General features: G+C 38.4%; 1 protein-coding gene across 1 annotated transcript in view; it reads right to left on the bottom strand.

The window, feature by feature from the left end:
• Positions 1 to 613: 613 nt before the first annotated feature.
• The window catches only part of mast3b (microtubule associated serine/threonine kinase 3b), a 21,193-nt gene continuing 3,368 nt past the window's right edge, over positions 614 to 18,438 (bottom strand). The window contains exons 2-24 of the mRNA XM_055164771.1: positions 17,995 to 18,073; positions 15,394 to 15,551; positions 14,060 to 14,135; positions 13,287 to 13,496; positions 11,249 to 11,350; positions 9,922 to 10,054; positions 9,778 to 9,842; positions 9,592 to 9,683; positions 9,305 to 9,513; positions 9,055 to 9,193; positions 8,794 to 8,926; positions 8,550 to 8,715; positions 8,352 to 8,453; positions 8,139 to 8,261; positions 7,964 to 8,076; positions 7,731 to 7,894; positions 7,536 to 7,657; positions 7,247 to 7,447; positions 6,941 to 7,167; positions 6,215 to 6,337; positions 5,991 to 6,127; positions 4,801 to 4,985; positions 614 to 4,244 (exon numbers count right to left, since the gene is read on the bottom strand). Coding sequence (XP_055020746.1) covers positions 3,184 to 4,244; positions 4,801 to 4,985; positions 5,991 to 6,127; positions 6,215 to 6,337; positions 6,941 to 7,167; positions 7,247 to 7,447; positions 7,536 to 7,657; positions 7,731 to 7,894; positions 7,964 to 8,076; positions 8,139 to 8,261; positions 8,352 to 8,453; positions 8,550 to 8,715; positions 8,794 to 8,926; positions 9,055 to 9,193; positions 9,305 to 9,513; positions 9,592 to 9,683; positions 9,778 to 9,842; positions 9,922 to 10,054; positions 11,249 to 11,350; positions 13,287 to 13,496; positions 14,060 to 14,135; positions 15,394 to 15,551; positions 17,995 to 18,073 — 4,120 coding nt within the window. The 3' untranslated portion in view covers positions 614 to 3,183. The remainder of the gene's footprint in view (positions 4,245 to 4,800; positions 4,986 to 5,990; positions 6,128 to 6,214; positions 6,338 to 6,940; positions 7,168 to 7,246; positions 7,448 to 7,535; positions 7,658 to 7,730; positions 7,895 to 7,963; positions 8,077 to 8,138; positions 8,262 to 8,351; positions 8,454 to 8,549; positions 8,716 to 8,793; positions 8,927 to 9,054; positions 9,194 to 9,304; positions 9,514 to 9,591; positions 9,684 to 9,777; positions 9,843 to 9,921; positions 10,055 to 11,248; positions 11,351 to 13,286; positions 13,497 to 14,059; positions 14,136 to 15,393; positions 15,552 to 17,994; positions 18,074 to 18,438) is intronic.

Genomic DNA, 18,438 nt, shown 5'->3' with positions numbered 1-18,438 from the left:
GTAGTAATAAGATGGTGCTGGAAATGATCCCTTTATTCAGGTCTAGTAGTGATTCTAATTAAACTAAGGTATAGATTTAGGTCTATCCCATAATAAAAGGGGATAGAGTTTTCATACACTTTACTAGACATAAACTTTAAAATAATATTACCCAAGTTAAAGTAGTCATCCAAATTACACAAGTAAGAACAGTGGTTTTGGAGAAACTAGTGCTCAAGCAAGTGTAACTTTAAGACTAATAGTCCTGACATAAATTGTTTAATTTTAAGTTAATATCATAAAAGGACAAAACCTAAAATAATGTACAAAATAATAATTAATGAATGGACCTTAAAAGGAGAACTACTAACTCATACCTGAAAGTGTTCAAATCACTTAATAATGCAAGCTCAAACTTTTGTCTCTTAGATTTACAATAGATCATTACAACTTTTACTCAAGTAAGAGTGCTACTACACTGTAAAATACATGACTTAAGTAGGAGTAAAAATATATTGTCTACTTTGAAAAGTAGACTTATTTTAATACACAAAATGTACCTTAAACCTAGTACTACCCACCTCTGATAAAAACAGAATACAGTACTATATACAACAAAACACTCAGACCTAAATCCAAGAAATACAAATTTTATTCCTTTTCACAAGAAAACACAGTACAGGGCACCGACGCCGATATACCATGCAGTCAAGTATTACAGAAGTGTGCTTGTGTCATGCAGCATGCACCGAAGAGACGTGTCCAGAGAACACATGCACGCATACCAAAGTTTGACCTGCACAGACTCAAGTGTGACAATACAACACAAACTGAACCTCAACCAACTAAACATCCACACAACAAAGGCCAGGAACTCTATGTTTGCAAATACAGTGTAGTTCCTTTAAAGGGGCACTGTGTAACTTTCCTGGTGGGAGGGTGTGCCATTTACATGTCTATAGAGAGGACATTGCTTTAACTTGGAATGCTCTGCAGTATGGGATTAAATTTATCTACCCCGCATCTCTTCAATTACAGGTGTTTTACTGCTTAAAATCTCCACAGATCTGAGCTGTAACTTGGGCTGCTAGACATACCTTCTTGTCTCCATGGAGATAGATCAGTTAAATGTTGCACTGCAAAACATTCCAGACAGAGCAATGGCATCTCCATATAGAAAAGCAGGTACTGAAACCTCAGTAAGAAAGGTTTCACAGTGCACCTTTAAAAACAACAAACAAAAATGAATGAAAATGTTTTGTTGGCTACTTCACATTTCAAAAGGTTTTGAAATTGGAACAAGTCAGTTTGTTGCTAAATTATAACTGTTAGAGAACAAAAACAAGCATTTGTCTGTTATTTTTTGTGGTAACAAAGAACATACATAAGTATACAACCACAGTAGATATAAAATGTTGGTACAGTACATGTATTTGTTCAGTGTAAACGTTTTGGCAACCTGCAAAAATAGCTCACATTGTATCTACATTATATATTTTGCCGTGCTTTTAACTGACAAGACTTTGCAAGACAGAACAGTAGACTGTAGTTTGAAGGAGAAAAAAACAGTACAAAATGCAGCAAAAGTCACTGATTAAACAAATGTGCACTGTGGATAGGAAACCACTTACATCCATTCGTGCTATATAGAAAATACTGATCTACCAAAGAGTCCCACCCAAACATACATCGATTCACCCCCCATGTGCATATCCTTCTTAACATTTTTGGAAGTCAATTTAGCTTCAAAATATACATCAATATCTGATGAAAATAAAGACATAGATTGTAACAGTTTGAAGGTGCCCTGGGTCTGGTGTCTCTCTTTGACAATACAAAAGTTATGTAGAAATATATTAGTGCACATTTCTCTTGTAAACATCATACACTGCAGGTTAAGGAGAACTCTGACACTTGCTTATATGAAAACTGTCGCCTGTCTGTATTGTTCTCAGAAATTTTATATAGATTGTGGCTCACTTGGAGAATAACCTTAAAGATGCACTACGTAACTTTCTGGCAGAGAGTCCGCCACCTTCTTCTTACTATGGAGAGGCTTTGTCTTGTCAAGAATTTTCCACAATATACCATTAAACTTATCTCAATGGAGACGAGCAGGTATGCTGTGAGGCCAAGTTAAAGGTCAGATCTGATGAGAGGTGACTCCACTCACAGTAAGAATGTAAAAGAAATTTCTTAGCAATAAATATACCTGTAATTCAATAAACACAAGATATATTGAGGAACTTTCCAGGCAAAGCAATAGCATCTCTATGGAGACAAGAAACAAAGTTACAGAGTGCACCTTTTAGTTTCCCTGCATGTTATTCTGAAAACTGCTTTAAATTATGTCTCTAATGAACTTGTGGTAGAATATCAAATAACTTGCCACACTAGCTTAGCATTAGCATCTCCAATGATATGGCACAGACAACGTGCTATGATGACACAGCATATTGGGACAACTCAACCCCAGTCTGACCTAACTAAACAGAATAACAATGGGGCACTTTAAGAAGAGTGGAAGAACCTGCATGTGGATTTTAAATATGTTGCTGAGTATGAAAAATAGTCAAATATTTTCCATGTTTCAAATTAGTAAATTAGTAAATGTGTCTATAAAGAAAAAATAAATTGTTGACAAAAAATGTTGACATTGTGTGCCCCATTTTTTCTGATCATCAAAAATGTGGCTAGATACAAAACACTGGAAGCTGTAAATTCAGATTTAAGACATATCGAAAAATTAGACTATCATATCTACACATGGTACCTTTTGGTCCAGCAGCAAATTCAGTCCAGCGTTGACAAACATCTATGTACTTCAGCAATTCATGTAAAAAATAGACATTTATCTTTAAAAATCCAGTCAAAAGACGTAAACCACAATTTTACGAATACAAAATGTTTAGTTTTGGCTCTTTGACCAATGAGAACATCCCACATACCCTGCCTCTCTAACTCAAGAGTCAGATTAATTGAATAAATAATACACAAAGCCTTCGAGCAGGTATTTACAATAGAAAAATTCAAGTAAACAAAAGTCTCACTTGAGCATTCACTCTTACGCTTACACACAAGGAAAATAGCTTACAACTCTCTCAAGTTTGTGTAACAGACTGAACACCTTTGAGATTTCCCTTAACAACTTTTGTGTTACATTTGGAGGGTAAATACGAGTTTTGACAAGAGAGATAATGTGCGTTATTTCTTCAGATGTGGTTTTTGTAAAGACTCCTCTCTCTTCTCTTTCATCTCTGTTGCTTCTATAACTTGAGTGGCGTCTTCAGTCTTCTTGTTACTGATAATATTTAGTTTCTGCACTGATGTTTCCACCTCTAGCTCTGCGTTCTCATTGGAATCCTCTCCATCTGAACACGGCTCCCATTCGTCCTGTCCTTCACTTTCAGTTGAACCTTGTACCGCGATCTGAGGCACTAGAGTGAACCTGCGGACGACCGGGACCTCCAGCTCGACCTCCACACTGCTCTGCGTGCGACCCAGTGACAGGGATGGCCTGTAGGAGGCGTGCTGGGGCTGTGTTTGGGTCTGATTAATGGAGGTAATTGGGGTAGAGCAGGTTTTCTCCTCAGGCTCATCAAAGCTCACCTCTTGTACCGCTTCCTGCTTTTTAAATGAGTCTCGCCTTTCGGATAAGTTGAGTTTGCGCATTACAACAAGCTGCTCAGATCTGTCCAAACCTGAGTCTCTTATTCTCTGTCCAGTGATGTAGCTCCCCAGTCTGCTGTGTTCATTCGCTAGGTAACCACCACCACCACCACCACCGCAAGCTCCTTCCGCCTCTGAGTCCCCGAGAAGATCCGCCTCTCCGTAAAAAGGCACTTCCAAAGTATGCCTGCGGGGGGCGTAAGACTTTTTATCCACATGATAGACACCAGATAGTTTCTCAGCAGACTGCACCCTCTTGAGCAGTGGGGATCGAGGAGGCTCTGCACTACGAGGTCGGACATGTCGGACAATAGTGGGCGGAGACAGTGTTTTGCCATGATACGCATGAAAAGACTTTGCAAATCCAGGCAAAGGAGAGGGTGACCGCTGCGGAGAAAGAGGTTGAGTGGAAGACGAAGAGGTGCAGGCCAGAGGGGAAGGGGGGATGTTGCTTGTGGACTTGCGTCGGCCAACTTTAGTATATCTCTGTGTGCTCAGTTTGGAGCTCAGTCCGTGAAGTGAACTTGGGCGTATGTGCGTAGCCGGGGAACTGGGAGAGCTAGAGCAAGGAGAGGTGCTCTGAGGAGAGTGGTTGTCTGGAAAAAGAAAAAAAGTTTATAAATAGTTTCCATCTGGATATCTGTTATTTATGTTTAAAAGGTGTCTGTGTAATCCCTCAGTTATCCCAGTAGGATCCATAGCAAAAGAAAAAAAGGAAATCTGTCAACTGTACAAATGGTATTCAATTATATATCTCTAAAGAGACAAGCAAATGATGCAACAGGGCCTAATTACTGGTCAGATATGTGAAGAGGTGTGGGCACTCACAGTAAGAATGAATGATTTATTATTCTTCTTCATCTATCCGTGGATTTCCGAATGTTGACAAAAAGTCAGTTGCCATACAAACTCTTATCTTTGAAATTGTAAAATGTCTCCAAAATAATATTTGTGTATTACCTGTATTATGACAAGTTTTGGCATTCTTACCCATATTGTCTGATATAGATTGAAAATTTATTAATTTGACAAAAAAACTAAATATTCCTAATCTTGTAAAAATGCATGTTTTTCAAGGCAATAAGAACAATCGCATTTGAGGTGGTAGACTTGGCACCAGAAAAGTTACACCATGCACCTTTAAAATCTTACCAAACGTCTGGTGGTCAGGAGCAGGACTTCGGCAGGGTGTGGAGGGGCCTGGGGAGAGGCTGTGGGTGGGAGAGCCTGGGAGACTCTCACTGGAGGAGACGGAGTGATGGAGACCAGAGGAGAAACTACGACTGCTGTGCATCACGGTGCTCTGCTTGGACAGTTTCTTCAAGATGCTTCTTCGTCTGAAGCAAACAGGATATTTATAATAAGTATAAGGTAATCATATTAGCAAAGTAAAGTAAATAAAAACAAAAAAAGGTGTTAGTGTTTTATGATTTCCAACATACAACACTAGGGGGAGACAGACACTACTTTTACTTAGTACTATCCCTTACTAACTACTAATTTTAGAGACTTCCTCAATAATGTGCATTTGTTTTTCTTAATTTTATTGTTGTTTGTATGTTATAAGTGTAAATTAAACTGATGCCTTCTGGCCAGGATTCACTTAAAAAAGTTTTTGAAAAGTTTTTAATCTCAGTGGGATTTTTTCCTGGTTAAATAATATAAATTACATCTACCCACTTTTATTTGTATAGCACCACTTAAAAACACTGTTGGTTACAAAGTGCTTCAGATAATCCCATACATAAGCATATGTAGTAAATCTAATTATCAAGAACAGGATATAAAAATATAGTATGTGCAAGGGAAGAAAAAAAAAACAAAAAACATTCAAATACAGAAATAAAATTATTTTTAAAATGTCTTTTTATATAATGGTATTTTTTAAATCTATGTTATAATGCTGTTTCCTCACCAAAAACATACCTGGAACAGTGTTTTGTTTCTTTCACACAATAAAACAAAGAAAACTGTTCCACCACTGTGTTTTTAAACTCCATACACCTTCAATAAAATCATTTGGATGATTTCAGCCCTGGAAATCTCTACTGAATAAAAGGTAGAAGATACAGTAGCTGTTAACTTGAAAACTACTGCTTCAGGACATGTTGGACAAGTTGGAACAGAGCATTTTGAGTTTTGGAGATACAGACAGAATAATGACACCAGTCTACTCAACATGTGTGAACGAAACAAAACACAACTCCAGGTATGTTTCTGATGACGTAACAACATTATAATATGGCTTAAAGCTCACAAATTTGCCTGCATGAGTATGTGATGGTTGAGAGAATACAATTACAGCTACAGCTACAGCAGGTGCCATGAAAGTGTTTTCTGACCTGTCATAATTGTCTCTCCTCTTGCTCTTCTTACTTCGTCGTGCCATCTTTCCTTTGTGTTTGGTTTTCCGAGCTGGCCCCACTTTAATTGAGGAGTTTTCCAGAGCAACTGTCTGAAGGGCCACTTTGTTTCCACTCTGCAAAATATTAAGAACAGCATAGATGATAGAGCCAATAAAACAATGTACAGTATGTGGGTGGAATTAATAATATATAGCTTTTACCTTCAGCAGAAGTTCGATCATTTCTGGATGAACTAGGCCTTGAACAGACTCTCCGTTCACATATGTTATAAGATCCCCCGTACACAGACCTGCCTGGTGAGCTGGACTGCCCTCTTCTACACTCTGTAACAGCATTAGTGTGATATTCAGTGAGATAGTCCTGAGACTACTTTAAAGAAGACATATTAAGTTTTTTATAGTACTTAGTAATAAACAATAAACAAACACAGATCAACTTTTTTTTTTTGTTCATTGTCACAGCTTAATAGTAGACATGGGACCATTGACTTCCAGTTAAAAAGTGGAATCGATAAGCCTCTTCGGAATGATGAAAATTTAGGGTCAGTGCCATATCAATTTAAAAAAATCAAAACACAATGCTATCGTTATCGTTACCATCATTATCATTATTATTATTGTTATTAGTAGTAGTAGTAGTAGTAGTAGTAGAGATTTGACTTATACTAATTTGTGTTTATTATTCTTGTAATAAACACAAATTAGTATCGGGCAAGTGGGTGGAGATAAGGGGTAGGTGAACACAGCAACACAGACTAACAGCAACATATACTCAAACATGCATGAATATATCTAAATACAACTCTGAGGAAACTAATGTAAACTAATGATAAGGGAGCAGGATTCTAACACAGTTAAAAGCTCATAAAAGTTGAATTGCATAATATGTCTATTTTAAAGCTTCTCTAAAGAAAAGGGGTTTCCTACCGACACCATGTGATGCACTGTGTACACGTCACTGTCACCCATGTACACGCGGATGGCCTGCACAGTGAAGCCAAACTTCTTCCCTGAGGTGTGGATGATGATGGGGGGCTTCAGACTGCCAGGGCTGAAAGACAGATCTCGACTGGGGGAAGAGTCACGAGACGAGGGGTTGGAGGACAAAGAGCGCGGGGAAATGGGACTTGGCTGAAGACCAGTGGGAGTATCATCTGTAAATAACAAACACGTGTAACCTGCACACAAGTTTGAGACATAAACACAGATATAAATGGAAGTATATAGAAGTACCAGGTGTGATAATGAGAGAGAGTGCAGACACTGAGGCTGATTTAGGGACTTTTCCTCCACATGGAAGTTTTTGTCTGTCTGGGGTTTCCAGCTGGTTTCCAAATCTCCGAGGGCCAGTGGGATCTTTGGGAGACGAGTGTTTGCCTCCAGTGCTGTTGCTACGGATTCGAATCCTCCTTAGGTTTGACACAACCACTTCAGCTACATCCAAGATCAAAAAATTTATTATTAGTACCTTTTTTATTGCAAAGTATAATTAGACATTTAAGGATGACCAGATAACAGTTACCTTCATCGTCAGTGGAGAGTGCAAAACGAGGCATTGTCTCCAAGCTGTGGGTGCTGCTCATCACCAGAGGACTCGTGCTCCTCTCAGACTGGGAAGAACTGGAGGAGGCCCTGGGGCGAAGGCTGTACACAGACATGTGATTTAGTCCAAAGGCCAAAACACTTTTCTATTTACTGTTTAATTTCATGTAGTTACCTGGCCATGCGTCCTGAGTGCCTTCGCTCAATAGTGCCCTCTGCTGGAGCCTGAGAGGGACTGAGCACTGCATCAGGCCGGTCCTCTTTCTCCTCACTGTGGCTTCGATCTGATGAGAAACTCAGATTGGACGGTGTAGCCAGATATTCTGTGCTGCTGTAAACCTAAAAAACAAATATACTTTAGTCAAGTTCTACTAACGTCATAAAAAATCTAAGTGATCTGGTTCTTACTTTACTGAAGCGATTGGACCATGAAGCAAACTGGCGTATCTCTAAAGAGGACTCTTCATCATTGGTTTCCTCATCTTCATCAGATGCTAAATGATGGTAGCGCTCTGAACGAGCTAAATATAAGCAAATATAATTAATAGTAAATAGAGAAAAAGAAGAAAAATTGGTAGCTTACTATCAAAGTAACTGGTGTCGTCCTCTGCCTCTAACTGAGGGATGAACTCTGCCTTTTGTCTCAGGAGCCCATTCCAGTCCAAACCCAGAAAGAACGCATGCTGCTTCACCTCTGTGGTGCCACCTACAGTTACAGATGGACTTTGTAAATAATCAAATATATCTTTCACTTACTATGAAAGCAGAAATGCCTGAAAATTGCACATGTATATACCAGTGCCAAGTCGTTCTAACGGACTCTGTCTTAACAAGCGAGTGATGAGATCCTGGGCATCTCCAGGCAGCGCATCATCACCTTCAGGCCACACTATTTCATCTAAGAATGAACAGTAAATACAGTATCTATTATAAACATGTTTCTTTAATCTTAAAAAAATACTATTACAAACAAGAAATACAAGTCATTATTTACCACTAACAACTTGACCAAAAAGCTCTTCAGGAGTGTCACCAAAAAATGGTACACAGCCAACTAGAAACTCATAGAGGATAATGCCCATGGCCCACCAGTCCACAGGCTTCCCGTATCCCTGACGGAGGATGACCTCTGGAGCGATGTACTCCGGAGTCCCACAGACCTGCACAAAGAAACAATGACACGTTATTTAATTAAAAGTTCACCAGATTTGCTTCTCATCACGAGTGTCTCCTCTCACCTGTTTGTCAATAAACTCTCTTGTGTCTTTCTCCATGTGACCCTCGTAGAGGTTTGTGGTCATATTCATAAGGCCAATTTTAGACAGGCCAAAGTCAGTGAGCTTGATGTGCCCCATGGATGTAATTAACAGACTAGTGGGAGAAAATAGCACAATGTAACAGTGAACAGTAGTTAGCCATCAAGTGTGCGTGAAGTACAGGTCAACTGAGTCACACCCTTTAATATGTTGGCTTGTTACAAACTCCTTTTGCACACTTACTTGTCAGGTTTGAGATCTCGATGCACAATGCCATAATTATGAAGGTACTCCAGAGCCAAAACTGTTTCAGCAAAGTACATCCTTGACATTTCTACAGGGAGGGGGCCCATGTTTTTGAGCAAAGTGGCACAGTCTCCACCTGGAAAAACATGAATACATTTGAAAGGCCTTTCCCCATTATTTTTCATCTATATAACAGACTCGGACAATCACAGTATTGGACATATATACTATTATAAACTATTATTACCTTCTACATACTCCATGACCATGCAGAGATGACGCCGCGTTTCAAAGGAGCAGAACATTGACACAACAAACGGGTTTTCTGCAAATGTCAGAATGTCCCGTTCCACAAAAGCTTGTTGGATCTGATTCCTCAAGACCAGATTTTGACGATTTATCTTTTTCATTGCAAAGCGCTGTCGTGTCTCTTTGTGACGGACCAGATACACAGCTCTGGAGATCAAAATTACATAGTTATGCCTTTAAACTTCAGTACAATGTAAATTTTATCTACTTGTATTTTTGGCTTACCCATAGGCACCATTGCTTATAAGTTTGATGGTCTCAAAATCACTTTCAAGAGGTTTTCTTCTTGTTGGGGTCAAGGTTTGCGGCGCTTTATTCTACAAAGAAAAATTAAAGAGTTGACAGTATAATACCATTATGATTAGCACTTAACACTTAAAATATAAAGTGATTCACAGCACGAATTTTTACCTCTGCAGTAGGCTCTGGTTCAGCAGACGCCGTAGGACTGGCATCAAACTGTTCCAGTTGGATTTCTACAAAAGGATTGAGAATAATAATGTGTTTTTACTTTAAATACAGGAAAGGATACTGTTATTTGCAAAGGGATTTTACCTTTAAGAGGGTCTCTTGTGAGCCCAAGCTGGTTGATAATATACCGAGGAATGTCAGTTTTGATACCTTGTCCAACTTTGGCATGACCTTCTGCTGCTTCGAGAAGGTGATAAAACTCCTCTGGATCAAACTCCTGTAAAGAAATCAATTAAATGGATCTGGGATAGTACTGGAACTAATAACTATTTTAATAATCGATCAAGCAATTATTCTTAGTTGTCTGTATACAAAAAAGGCCTGAGAATTTGATATTATTACTAAATTTCATCCAGACAAAGCTGATTTGAAGGTCCTTAAAGGTACACTATGTAACCTTTCTGGTGGAAGGTCTGCCATCTGCTTGTCCCATAGTGATGTCATTGCATTGCCTGGGATGCTTCACAGTATAGAATTAAACATATACATGTATATATCGTTTATTTATTCAAGGTGTTTTTATTCCTCAAACTAACGTAAAGTCATGCATTATTACTAGGGGTGTAACAATATCCAAGTCTCACGATATGATATTGTCACGGTATGAACCTCACGGTATAATATTTACGATTTGGTGGGGAGGCTCACGATTAGGGATGTAACAATATCCAAATCTGTTGCAATATTTACGCAATATTTTCACAATATACATCTCACTGTACGATATTTATTGCAATATCTCGTGGAGCTAACAAAACTGTGAATATGCTACTTTTTTCTCTTAAAATGCATTGACAAGATTTAATCCAAAGAACTAAGACTTAAATGTGCTTAGAGCTGTTATTTCTTCTTGTAGTCTACACTGAAATGGAGCAAAGGATCATGGTCAATGTAATTCCTTCTGTCTTTTTTTAAGCTATTGCTGCACTATAGCTCAAAGAGACTTGAAATTCGATATATATTGTGATGGTCCACGATATTATTGTGAGAACTTTGAGGATACTATATCACAATATTATGGTTATTGTTACATCCCTAATTATTACTGTAAGAAGGCCCACCTTTCCATAGATCAGACCTGTAAGTTAGCCTGGTGATGTGGCTTGCTAGTCTCCATGGAGTTAAATTCAGTGCTATACTGTAGAACATTTCAGGAAAATACAATATGGAGTCAAGCAGGTGGTGGACCCTCTACCAGAAAAGTTACACAGTGCACCTTTAAGGAGATCCTAATGGGAGTATATTTACAGTCTATTGGCACGATTAAAGCACTGAAATGGTGACGTGTGTGTATTGCATCACTCATATCCATTGTACTGTGAGGGTTGTGGTGTTGCATCCTTAAATGAGTCACTCACATACACTTTTCATTATCCTTTTAGTGTGTTTAATATTTGTTTGTTTAACTTACAAGGCATTCAAGCAGGCGAGCTGGTCTTGAGATGATGATGAGGAGTTTTCTGACCAGTTGAATGATGATGCTGACCTCTTCACTTTCAGAACGCTCATAAGCCTAGACAAAACAAAACAGGAAGCAAACAATAAATGCACATGTTTTTTTTTTGCTTATGCAATCTATAAATACTAGAAGAGCCTATATCACCCTCCCATGTCACATTGTTATGTCAGACACTCACTAAATAAGGGCTGTGTTCAGAGGTACTTTGTGGTATGTAGTGATAGTGTAGAACAGGACATGGAGTACTCAGGTGATGGAGATAACAATGAACCACAAGTGGAAGTAAAAACACAGAGACAACATCTAAACACAATATGATAAAATAATAATGACCAGGTGTCGTGTAAGTGATGGCTCATTCTTAGCTACAGTGGCTGGCTATTGATACTATGCAGTGACGTCATACTGGGGGTGTTCTACATATATGTGTATGGCAGAATGTTCTTCGGTTACCATTGTGACACAATGCACACATTAGCAAACAGATAGCAACAATAAAAAAATACAGAATGGATTCAAACAACAATAACATAGGAGCCTGTGGTCAAAACAAGTGTTCATGGACCTGATTAGGTCTTTGATTTTCAACAAAAAGGTGACAGTGACTAACTGAAAAAACACTTCCAAAATTTTACGTGTGAGAGACTTTTTTAAGAATCAGGTCACCTGTCGTAGTTCCAACTAAACCAGTTCTTTAGGGTCAGATTATGTTGAAATAAAGCTCAGATTAAAGTGTAAAGAATGAGTCAGTGAATTTATAATGATTAACTAGGCATGTCAAAATTGTTAAGCTGATTTATTTGTAATTAATTTTAATTGTGATGTTTTCTTTACACCTACAAGAAGTCATAATAATAACTGTGAGAATTTTGGAGTAAAAAAATAAGTAATTTCTATTAAGTCTGTACTGTAAGTGTTTTTTTTTTTTATCTTGCTTATAGATGTTTATCTATGTGTTTATGCCAGATTGGTTTTATAATGCTGATCACAGACCATGAAGGAGTGGTGATCCGATTAGACAAGGTTCAAGGTAACAATGTGAATGAAAGAAAATTAACTGTGGTTGTGTTATGGTGTCAGTAATCATGAATAATAATGAAACTAACTTTTATTTTATCACAGTAATTTGAACAGAGTTACACACCTAAAACTGACAAAATCCTAGTGAAGATACAAACATACTTTAGTTGAAAAAATGTAAGCCAGTTTGGTGTGTTGGTTCAGTTGTGTACTTTCACATTTCTTACCAACATAATGAGACTCCAATTAAAAAAAGTATAAACTACATGCATGAACCAGTGTAATGGCCTCTATTCTATCCTATCTCACTAAAAAACTATTTAATAGGCAATGACCCTCTGTGTTTACATAGGCCCCAAAATGGAGGACAGCTCTTGAGTGACTGCATGGGAACAAACTGATCAGTTCAGCTGGAGGTAAGGCCTTCTGTCTGACAGTATGCAGAGAAACAGGGAAAGGGTTGCTATAGTAACTAACATTTTAACACAACAGAGATACGACTTATGACAAAGGTACTTTTCAAAAATATTGACAAATTCCACTATTGGATTATGTATGACTCCAACTATCACACACTCAGACAGCTCCTTATATTTTGACCACTGTGTGAAATAAAGCCAACTGCTGTAATGTCCAAAATTTTAATAAGCTACTTATTATTCAATATTTTAAAAATAAGTTTCAGTTAACAGGTAGTTGGTAGTAGTTAGTTAAAAATATTTATTGTAATTTGAAAGTTGAAAGTAAATCATGAGTGAATGTTTCAGAGTAAAGAATGTGTTATATTTTTGCTCTAAAAGTACTGATAAATGAATGATGAATCTATGAATCTATCTATCTATCTATCCATCCATCCTTCTATCTCTCTCTCTCAGCCCTACTCAGAAGGCCATGCATTCAATAACTGATGTTCAAGGTGAAATAACATTATAACTCTTAAACATGTGAGAGGACATGACTATTATTCAACCTCATGAAGTAGCTTTTCCAGTTTCTCCTGCAGCTCAGCGAAGTAGCATGAAGTCACCAGGCCTTTCTGCGACTTGTCCAGGCAGTCTCTGGCCAACTCCACCAACTGGTGCTGGATGAAGCCCAGGACCCCATCGGCCAAAGGGAGGGAGCTGTCTGGAGAGCAATGGGTGACGATCTCCAACAAGCGCTCCTCCATCTGGGCTGTGGCCTGCAAGGAAAACACACACATACAGAAGAGACATTTGAGTTTTTGGAAATGTTGGTGTCTTTTCTGATTGTATTGTGTTTTATAATGTTTTTGCATTTTACAGATTTTATTAGAAGGAGCTATACCAGATTTTTACGATCTTAAAAACTTGAAAAACAGGTTGCCGTCTTCCAAAATTATTCTTTGCTTATTTTATGCATTTCCTAATTATTGCCCATGATGAGTTTATAAGGACATTTCACAATTTTCAGAGATGAGAGCAGAGTTTACTAAAGCAACAATTAACATGCTAGCAGGGCACTTCCTGATTATCAGACAATAAAATGTTTTATAATTACACAGATGGAATATTTTATTTTTACCTCAAGCTTGCTGCTTGTACAATATATCTGTACTGGGGCAAGATGAACTTTGCTTAAATACGTGGGAAAATAATCGGATACAGGTCCTTAAATAAGAATATTTTTAATCTGTGAAGCACCATGTGAGCTGCTCCCTGGCGCTCTACAAATACATGTTACTTCCATTATTGTAAGTACTGTACAATAGAAAAAAGTTTGTACCTTTGGGAAACGCTCTCTGTAAACATGGTTCATCATCACTATCTCGTTGTCATAGGAGACACTTGACCGCCCGGGGCTGAAGAGGAAAGACAATTCATTAAAAATAAATTTAAAAAATTTATGTAGATCTAGTATCCAGTTATGACAAAGCCATTGGTGTTGGAGAATTTAAGTGACCAGAGAAGATGACCACTAGGGAAGGTTTGTCCCAATGTTTAGTGAATTGACTGAAACAAAGTTTCAGAGGTGAATATTTATTTTGATGGGTTTAGTTGGATTTCTTGGCCAAAGAGGCTTAAACACCAACACAGCTCAAACAGTCATCTGCTGCATCACTTGTGTATTTAGGCCAATGACACAGATGTATTATTGTAAAAATACCGTTTGATGAAGCTTCAAGCAGCACAGATGGAAGAGACTATCACATGCAAACAGGCCCCAGAAGCCGTTCTCATCATGAAAAATGTCTCTCTGATGATGGCTGGGCTCCAACAGCTCTGCAGCAGTTTGCTGTGGCTCTCTTCATCAGACCCTTGCCATGTTTTTCCTGAACCACCCCCAACCTTGACTACAGTTCAGCAGCTCTCTCCCTGAGGCTCTGTTAGCTAGCACACCCACGCACCGCGCACCATGGCGCCAGAACACTGCGCACCCAGGCATCGCACAAACAGGGTTCAGACAGAGCCAACAGACTCGAGTTGTTAAAAGCACAGAGCTCTGGAGTCATCTCCACCTGCCCGCCAGACATGTGCCATCAGCCGCCTGTTTACAGGACACCAAATGTCTCTTTGAGTTGGTCACTCTCAGTTAACAGTTTGCAACAAACAAGCTCTTTACAGAACAACAAAAAACTTTATGACCCAATAAAGTTTAGCCTTAATGGTGCAGCTTTGGGGTTTGTTTCTATGGATGTGCGCTTTGGCTCTGCTTTGAATGATCCACAATAGTATGAAAGTGGTGTGTGCCTGAGTGATGGTGGTCGGAGAAGCCAATGGCGCAGATTGGCAGCCTTGCTTCTGTCAGTCTGCCCCAGGGCAGCTGTGGAGTGTGGAGTGAATGAATACTGTACTGTAAAAAACTTTGGGTGACTTGAAAGGAGCTATATAAATGCAATGATTAATTAATTAACAATATGACATTAAACAGATCTAGCTTATATTTATTCAATAAGAGGTGGTTTTACTGAACAAAATATATAGAAAAACCGGCATTCTGACTGTAAGCGGATCCACAATTCTGACCTATAACTTGGTCTGGTTTGGTCTCCATGTAGACAGAAAGGTTTAATAATACGCACGCAAGTATGCGTTTGAAGTGAAGTAACCCATATTCACCTGAGACTCCGAGAGCGTGGCCGAATAACAGTGGCTGGCCGCCCGTCTTCATCAGTCATAGAGTCTGTGCTGCGAAAGTGTTTGAACAGGAAGTGCAGCTCGTCCTGGGTCGGCTGGTATGGAAGCTGGTGGAGACGCTCTTGAGAGGATGAGGAGGACTGTGAACACAAGATCAGTGAAGTGAATACCACAGATTAACACACTGTCTATCTCTGTGAAGGTAGGACACAGGCAGTGAGGAATTTCACATTAAAGGCGCATTGCCCAACTTTTCAGGTAGAGGGCCCGTCACCTAACTGTCTCCATGGAGATGTTAGTGTCTGCCTGGAATGTTCCATGGTATGACATTAAACACATCTATGCAACATTTATTCATTACGGGTGTTTCTATTGCTCAAAAACACAATAATTCTCTCTGTGAATAGGGTTGCGTCTTAACAGATCCAGCCTGTAAAGTAGCCTATAGACACTTTCCTTGAGATAGATAGCTTTAATCTCTACTGTGGAACATTCTAGACAAAGCATTAACATCTCCATGAAGACAAGCTTGTGATGGACCGTCCACCAGAAATGTTGCGCAATGCACCTTTAAGGTATGGGTTTGAAAGAGGAGAAAATGTGAAACTGACAATAACAAAGGTCAAGTCATGATAGAAAAACAACTGGGTCAGAAGAACATCTAAAACTATTGTGAGAGACTAATAACAAGCAGGTGGTCATAATGTTGAGCCTAAGCTGCGAATAACATAAACAGACATAAAAAGAATTAGGCCTGTCACAATAACAAATTATGAAGTGTGATATATTGCTACAGAGAAATACTGTGATAAATGATGATATTGAAACAACTTAAAGCCAAAGACACAATAATAATAATGCAGGTTAATCCCAGTAAATCATTTTTAAATAGACAGCATCATCAAAGGCATGAGTAGCAACAAATAAATAACAGAATGAAGCAATAATTAGTTAGAAGTCACTTATTCAACCTTTGACAGCTTAAATCTTATCGCATTTCAACAAAAATACCCCAAAAAAACACATTTTACTAAATATGGAGTCCCAAAATATAATGATCCAGCTTTCATACACTGAACTATAAGTCGAAAGTAATAATAATAGTAAAGATTGTGACAGGCCAAAAATTTTTTCGTATGTATATATACAGTATATATGCATATTTTTTCATTTTTACAAATTACATAAATGTTGAGTTGATCCACTCATCGTCAGTGTCTCTGGTTTGTCCTGCTGGATAAGTGAGGAACATGTTTGAACAAGCCTGACAGGCCTGATGCTATTGTACTTATCTCTATCATTATCATGCTATTATATTATGCAAAAACAGAATTAGTATTTAAAGTGCCTCAAAGTGTTGTTCAATAACACCATTTTTGAACAAACTTCTATCAAACTAAACAGGATGCTGTGAGTGTTGCAGACAATCTGTCCACTGTCTGTGCCACGTGTGGTGAACAGAGGGGCAGAGGACAGCATTTGTGCAGTCTCTTTATAAAGCCTGGACATAAAGAGAGCGACTGAACTGTCCCATTGTCTCTGCTGACCTATAAGCCTGGGTTCAGCACCAATAAACTAGGTTATAATAGCCACACATGAAAGAAGTGCTCAACCACTTTATTTGTATTGCAGTGGCATCACGCTGGGGGTATTCTCTATGCATCTCTATGTTGGAATGTTCAGTAGTCACCATGAAGCCAAATGCACACATTAGCACATTAGTGTTAAGGTCATGAAATCTGAAGAGGAAAAAAAGATTTAAACAACACATTTTCAGGAGCTTGTGATCAATACAAGCGTTCATGATCCAATTTCGGTGTCTGATTTTCAGCAAAAAAGATGAGAGTGACTCACTGAAAAGATGTTGGTTACTGCTAATTATCTTGTGTCTATAATTTTATGAGACTTGTTTAAGATTGCAAAATCATCTCACCCGTTGCAGTTTCAATTAAGTCAGTTCTTTATGGTGAGAGTGTGATAAAAAAAATAAAAATAAAAAAAAAGAAGCTCAAATTAAAGTCTAATTTGAGTCACAGAGCTTCAGAGTGAGTAGTACCTTCAGTTAGCAACTGACAACTCCAGGGAATGTTGATGGCATCAGTAGCAAAGTATCAATAGTGGTGGTTTTCTAAAATGTGAAAATGGGGGGGAAGAGGCAGATTTTCCTACTATAAATACATAATAGTGTCATAAGAAATATCTTAGTACTAAGATATTTCTTATGAGAATATGTATTTTGTAGACTCTAGAACTCCCTGTATTACAAATCCAATCTGCATTTTAGCAATATTTATTTTTCCATCTGTATTAAATATGAATGATGAATATAGAATGATGTGATCTGAAACTGAACAGTAAATAAGAAAATTAAAGCACCAATGCAATGTACACAGTGTGTATATTAGCACCACAGATGAGGAGAATGACTCACTGAAACAGATGATGGAGGGAAAACAATTAGCAGTTTGTCATAGCAGTCTTGGCGTTGACTTTGCCTCATTGCATGAAAGAGTGTGGTATTTGGGCTGCTGGAGGTGTCAGAATAGTCATGATGCTGTGAAGCGTTGTAAAGGGGGGACTTACAGAGACGGTGGAGCTGGGCGGGTTGGTGCCATAGCCAGACGAGGGGAGTGAGGCCAGGGACCATCTCCTGCCCTCAGCCCTGAGTAAAAGAGACATGCATATTACATAAGGCTCAGTGGAGAGGCATTAGTTAGCATTTCATAGTGCAGCAGCCTTATGTAACAAGCAACCAGAACAAAACAGTGTTAAATTAATTCCCATTGCATAAACATAACTAGATACACTGATATTTCATAAACAAATGTACATTATGTGAAATTGATTCCTGTGAGCAGCCATGTTATAATGTTGTTACCTCTTCAAAAACATGTCTGCAGTCATGTTTTGTTTCATTCACAATTCACAATTCAAAATGCACTGTTTCACATTGTGATGTCATGAAGCGGTAGTTTTCAAGTTAAGTTACCTTTTACCTTTATTTCTGCAGTGATTGGAAATTCCAAA

This window comes from Boleophthalmus pectinirostris, unplaced genomic scaffold (genome assembly GCF_026225935.1).
Source record: "Boleophthalmus pectinirostris isolate CB_2022bp ecotype Guang Dong unplaced genomic scaffold, ASM2622593v1 HiC_scaffold_7, whole genome shotgun sequence".
NCBI lineage: Eukaryota > Metazoa > Chordata > Actinopteri > Gobiiformes > Gobiidae > Boleophthalmus > Boleophthalmus pectinirostris.
The sequence above is the reverse complement of the archived record's forward strand: the minus strand, read 5'-3'. Positions and strand labels throughout refer to the sequence as shown.